General features: G+C 37.0%; 1 protein-coding gene across 1 annotated transcript; it reads right to left on the bottom strand.

Moving 5' to 3' along the window:
* Positions 1-3565: 3565 nt before the first annotated feature.
* On the bottom strand, positions 3566-6000 carry LOC133978703 (heavy metal-binding protein HIP-like). The gene is made up of 7 exons (XM_062416995.1): positions 5726-6000; positions 5604-5645; positions 5374-5436; positions 5164-5226; positions 5036-5077; positions 4751-4945; positions 3566-4008 (listed from the first exon to the last, which is right to left on the bottom strand). Exons 1-7 carry the CDS (start codon positions 5991-5993, stop codon positions 3725-3727), a joined length of 957 nt encoding a protein of 318 aa, XP_062272979.1. The 5' UTR covers positions 5994-6000; the 3' UTR covers positions 3566-3724.
* Positions 6001-6846: the final 846 nt, after the last annotated feature.

Genomic DNA, 6846 nt, shown 5'->3' with positions numbered 1-6846 from the left:
TTGTTGTATAAACCACACATGTGTGGTCTGTGGCCTGCTTCCAGCTCCCTCCAAAATGAAAAGATTGCACTTTACTATTAAGTTTGCAGGAGAAGTAATCTGAAAAATCCACATGGAGGACAACTGTATCTTCTCTTAGGCTTTCTCTTAAAGCCCTGTGCTCCTTGGCTTGGTGCAACCAGTTATATAGTGGGTTTGCCTATGCTGTTGAGCTTCTGATTGAAAAGGTTCAACAGTTCAGCACATAGTTCAGTTTTTGCTTCTTTGACAAAAAATTAATGTAGATCTTATACCCCTCTAACGCAGGTTTTCTTATCCATTGATGCCAAGTCACAGTCTCTTCCACCTGCAGTACTGCATCCTCTTCCTCATTGTAGCAGCATTTTGCACAGACTTGACACATGCATGACTTGTTGTCTGGACTGCACACAAGAGGACAAGAGCTGAGAAATGCTAGGGGTTTTGAGAAGACCTTTCTGCTGCAGTTTTTCAGTGTGCCCGTCTAACACTTTTGGCTGTGTTACAAAGACAGGACAATATCGAACAAATTGTCTGTGACACAGTCAGTGGGACTTTTGCATTTCAGAATTATACTGCAGATGGAGTTCAGTCAAGGGTATAACTAACACACTCCTCTGTTATTTGCTTTTGTTTTTTGTGACTGTATCCTTTCTCCCTTCCATCAAGCGACTGTTCTCATCGTGTCAGAGGAAGTCAGCAAATCTCTCTTTTCTCTGGGTGGCCAATTTCTTTGCAATCCTTGATCTGTTCCCTTCAGTTGTAGATTTTGCCTTTTGCTCCTCAGACCCCCCCCCCCCTTAATCTTTTCATGCACTTTTGTAATTTTTCTTTTGGCAGCTTCCATTTCTCTTTTAATTTTTTTAGATTTTACTGTGCAACTCTCTCTCTCTCTGTGGTGTTAAGGATGCACTTAGTCTAAATACTGTAAGTCTCAATATTTAAATTTTCTAAAACAATAACCCACTATCCAAATAAGGATAAGAACACAAAAGACAATTATAACAATAATTCAATACTCAGCTGTATGTATTAACATGCATATAATAACAAAGTTAATTCTTTTGACTCTTACATGGTACTTGAGTTCATCTGATAGGTCTGTTAAGGTATATAAATCAAAAACATTGACTGACATACAGCTTGTCGTCCTGATGATCAGATATTTAAAATACAAATTCATAATGATCCAGAGAAGTATCTGCATACATTATCCACTTTGAAAATATGCTTTTATGGACACAGACAAAAATATCTACAAGTCAATCATGACATATATTGCATATGGTAATTCTACTGAAATTATGCCATCATGAGTTACATGATTAGAGCAAATAACTTTTCATGTTTGATAAGGGCAATTAGCACTCCAGAGCCCACCTACTATGCAGCCCAGAGGGAATGAATACTTCAGGAATACATTATGTGATAAATCAGATTAGCCCTGTCTTGTCTCTGTGTGTGCTGAAAACTGATCTTTGTGAAAATCTGCAGCTTCATATTTTCTGGAAGAAATGTGACCCTTTTCCTGTGGCTCTTATAAACTGCCACACAGTGCGTTGTCTTTATTTCAAGGATTATTTAATTTAATTGATGGCAGGAAACAGTACTGGCTTTAGCCTGGTGTGCTTATAAGGAATAGTATACAAGTTTTGTCTAGTACAGCTTCAAGTTCTGGTCAGATTCAGGTTCTTCTGGTTTCAGGTTTAATAGAAATCACTCTTAATTCTTCATATTACATCTGTATGCCTGTCGCCTGATATCAACTCCACTTGGTGGAGTGGATAGATTCAAAGGTCTGGACCCAGGCAAGTGTGCCTGCACAGTTCTGTTCTGCACTGTCAAGTTCAGTCCGGTACTTCTGACTAAAATATAATGTTCGGTCAAGTTGTATTTGCATCAAGTTTGGGTCTTAAATCTGGCAGCATGAGTCAGAGTGAATGAGTCATAAAGATAAGGATATATGCTGGGTTTAGTATTATGCCAATACTGTTCCCTGCAGCTATCATGCAGTAATAAAAAGTGAATATTCTGCAGTTTTTCATTTGTCCTTTCACCCTGAAACCCCTCTCAGTTGTTCTAAAACTATAATTTGGGACATTTTCAATTCATGAAAGCTTTATTTACCATCTGCTGCTGTAAACACACTATTGTTGCACAGTAAATGGTGCACTTTATATTTCTGGCAACATTATTTTGGAACAAACAGACAACAAAGAAAAGTACATTATCTACATATTAATTCAAACCATAGACTGTATGTAAAGAGTCAAACTAGTGACACAAGATTGAGGAGTAACCAATATTGGTATTGGGATTTAAAAATATCAGATGATATTTTTGGCCAATATTCATTTTCTTTACACATGTCATAACATAAATAAACATTAAATGTGTTGTTTCTAATAACTTTGACATAGAGATGTACAGGGGTGATGTTGGTCTGATCACCGGTTGCTTTGACACCCAGGATCTCAGACTGAACCTCCGTCTGAGTGATATTATTCCCTGTCACCCCTCCACTCTCACCCTGAGCCCTCGTCCAGTACAGACAGAGCAGCAACGCCAGAAAAGCTGCAGCACGCCTCATTGTGAAATATCACCTCTTTAGACAGCAAGCCTGACACCACTCCTTCAGTTCCTGTCTTTATATACACGTAAAACAGGTCACTGAACTGCTGTTTGAGAATTAAACAGGTGTCTTTGATAACGAATGCAAAAATAACACCAAAGATCTTTGAACACTGAACTTAAAGCAAACAACAAGTTAAAATGATGTTCTTTCTTACAAAATAACAGCATTAAAGGACAGGTTCACAGTGTTTCAAGTCGCTGTGAAAACAACAGTCAGGTGCCAAAATTAGTTAATTCCTCCTGTTCATATTGTAATGCACTTACATTGCAGAAGATTGTGGCCAAAATCCACAGTTCTCCTCCTGTGCAAAAATTTATTTTAATGTTTATCTGAAGCTAATATAAAGCTTCAGCTGTCCAAATTATTCAAATCAAGTAGATATTTCAGTGTTACAGTCATTTTACTGACAAAGTCACTCCTTTTGTTACTGTATTTCCAACAAGCTCAACGGTTAAGCTGTCCAAGGAAACAAAACGAGGGAATTTGTCACTCAAAAGACTAGAAATGTGGCAGATATCCGCTTGATATGACTAACTCAGACTGCTGAAGCCTCATAAGCTTCACATCAACTTTTAAACACACTTTTGCACAAAACAACTGTGTGAACAAACTGTGGATGTTGGTCCCTTTTCACTTTCATCAAAAGCACATTTGAAGAAGATATTTTATTAGCCAGCATGAACAGGAGGAATGATTTCAGTGAGGAAAACCTCTTTCAGTATTCATATAAGCACCTGACTGCTGTTTTAAAACAGACGTGACAAATTGTGAACCCATCCTTTAATGCTGTATTATCATCATTTGAACTAATGAGTTGATAAATGGGATTTCAGTGTCTGATCTTTTTACTAGTATCTGTTGGTTTTCCCAGACTCAGGATTAAATATCCCCAAATTAAAGTAGAGTCAGCACTTTAACTTCATAGTCATCTTTTATTTCAGATGTAGTTTGTTGCAGAGCAAAGCCAACACAGCAACAATGTGCATCCTTTCATATACATATGAATACTGTTTGACTTGTTTGTAGACTATGTCAAAAATTTAGGGGTAAAGAAATTCTCATGTTTTAGTCTCACAGTGGAAAAATCAGAAATCCGTTAAAGGTAGAACGATAATTGCTGTCATCGTATACACTATAGCCTTCAGGTAAAACCATGTAGACCACATCCCCCTTTTCCAGCTGAAGAATCAGTGAATTAGAAAGTCTGTTATAGCCATGTTGATAACTGTGATTATAATTATCCAACACTCTTTTGTCATTGTGATAGAGATGAATAGCACTATAGGTGTTACCCCGGGTATCCACTGTAGTGAATGAGAAGTAGTAGGCTCCTCTGACTGGGGCTGTGAAGAGACCTGCATCAGAGGAGAAAATCAGTGAGGCTTTTTCCTGCTGTTGAACTACCTCTTCTCCAAGTTCAGTAGGCTGTTGCTTCTCAATACTTTGGTCAGGCTGCTGTAGGTGGGTTTGTCTAATCTGAAGGAATTGTTGTTCAGTGCTCTTGCTTTGTTAACATCACATTACCCAGCAACTGTATAGTCTGTAAAAGTTGAGAGCTCTCAGTTACACATTCAGTGAGTCAGTTTGCATCCTATAATGTTTATAGAAAGATATAACAGAGTGATCAACTTAAAACATACCAAAAGCCTGTCAAAGCCTTTGCAGAACATTTCATTCTCTTGTGTTTTGTAAACTATCTGTAAATGTCTGTGCAAAGGTTTTGAAAAGGTTTCACAAAACTACATGAATGAGAAACTCACTTCATCATGAGAACCTTATCAGTCACCAAATGAAATGTGATTACGTAACACAAAATCACACACATGACTCAATGTTGGCAAAGAACCAACGACCTGGCTCAAGCCCTCTGAGAGTACACAGATAAACTCAGTTAAAAGTGTTATGATGCACTGTAAAAGGTAAAATGGGTGAAATGTCAAAAGAGCCAATTCAAAGAGAAATGTCTCCTCCTCAAACAAAAGATGGAGTGAAAGTTGTAAGAATAAATACATATTAAGAACATCTAACAGATTAATTATAAAGAGTTCATTACATTATAATTGTTAATTTGTGTGCGTAGCAGAAAGAGATGAGTACCTGTAATTGGACTGTAGGCCTGACCAAAGTTGGTGAAGACTTTACTGAACTTAAGTGTGATGGCAGTATTGAAGGGTCCAATACGTCCAGCATTAGTGAGACCAAATGAGAACGCCACCTTTGGTCGGTCTGTGTGAATGTGTCTCTTGAGCTCCTCCACCTCGTTTTCACTGGCGTTCATTCTGGTCTCCAACACTGTCAACACATTTAACATTAATATTATTGTTAAGTATGTTTATGATCAACAGGTTTCAAATTGTTAACATCATCACTATGGAGGCTTACCTTTGCTCTTATCTTCAAATGTTGTGACTATTGATTGAAGATCTGCATTAGAAGGCAACATTAATAATCAGATTAATAATTGATCAGCAGGCAGCGTTTTTTTCATTTGATTGATTGTTGTAGTTTACCTGTGTTCTCTCTCTTGAGCTCCTCCATCACATTTTCACTGGTTTTCATTCTGGTCTTCAAAACTGTGAACACATTCAACATTTTTATTTTAAAGGAGATAATCTACATAACTGGTACTTGAAATACCTGTATGTGTGTGTACCTAATAAACTAGCAGCTGTGTATTTTGCAGCTTACTGCTGTTCTTAATAATGATATAAGCAGTTTACCTTCATTCTCTATCTTGAGCTTCACCATCTCGATTTCATTGGCGTTCATTCTGGCCACCAACACTGTGAATACATTTAAAGCTCATCACTAAAAGCTTTATTTTGAATCTTAGATATTAATCTCAGTAAACATCTTAAAGAAATGGTTATATTTATTTCTTGAGTTTAACAGGAAAAAAATCTGAAACATAAATGAATTATATATTATTGTATAAAATATAAATATCTACCTGCATTCTTGCTTTCACTGGCTGTGAGTCTGGCCTGTATGGCTGGAATAAAAGTAGTACATTCTTAAAAGTAATGTCTATGTGAACATTGCATGAATTTGTTGATCACTATGTGAATGAACCTGTATTCTCCTGCTCCAGCTTCTCCATCTTGCTCTTGCTGTTCCTCAGCTCCACACTGTGTTCGATGGCCATGTCTCTCAGCTCCTTCAGCTCAGCCCAGATGTCAGGGGTGATGTTGGTCTGATCACTGGTTGCTTTGACACCCAGGATCTCAGACTGAACCTCCGTCTTAGTGATATCATTCCCTGTCACCCCTCCACTCTCACCCTGAGCCCTCGTCCAGTACAGACAGAGCAGCAACACCAGAAAAGCTGCAGCACGCCTCATTGTAAAATATCACCTCTTCTGACACCAGTCCTTCAGTTCCTGTCTTTATATACATGTAAAACAGGTCACTGAACTGCTGTATGAGAATTAAACAGTTGTCTTTGATAACAAATGCAAAAATAACACCAAAGATCCTTGAACATTGAACTTAAAGCAAACAACAAGTTAGAATGATGTTCTTTCAAAATCATTGGTATTGAAAGTTTGTAGTGTAAAGAGATGATAAGAGCAATGTGAGTCTTTTATTTTGCATAAGTATGTATGTGTTTGTTTCCCAGACTCAGGTTGTAAAGAGTCTGGGTCATGGTCCATCTGATGTGTATTTGTATGTGTTTTAAAGAATTTATTGCAAATCCAGCAAAACCAAAAACTGTAGTCATAAACTATAAAACCTTAATATCCTTAGCATGCATATATACATCAATTTATGCCAAGGCTACAAGGCTAATATTGGCCAATATGTCAGCTCAGCCGATTTGTTCAAACTCAAATTCAAATTCAAACTCCATCATATGAAACAGCAAAGACCTGACTGCACAAACATGATTTGTATTTGATTTCTGGGAAGTGTGGTACAGTAAAGTACTACAATGGGAAATTCAATACCATTACAACATCCATTACAAAATCTGCATTTGAACTTTTACTTAAGTGAAAGTAAAAACTTGCTCAAGTATTCAACTTAGAAGTTATATAGATGAAAATACTCCAAACTTAGAAGTAATGAAATAAAAGTCAATATAAGATTATATATATGATTTGAGATTTTCCACTCTGTTGGATAAAACAAAATCATCTATCTCAGCTTTCAGAACAGTTAAATGATGAAATGCTTGTCTACAGACAATTATGT

This window comes from Scomber scombrus, chromosome 4 (assembly GCF_963691925.1).
Source record: "Scomber scombrus chromosome 4, fScoSco1.1, whole genome shotgun sequence".
NCBI classification, from domain to species: Eukaryota; Metazoa; Chordata; class Actinopteri; order Scombriformes; family Scombridae; genus Scomber; species Scomber scombrus.
This window is presented reverse-complemented; position numbering and strand designations above follow the sequence as displayed.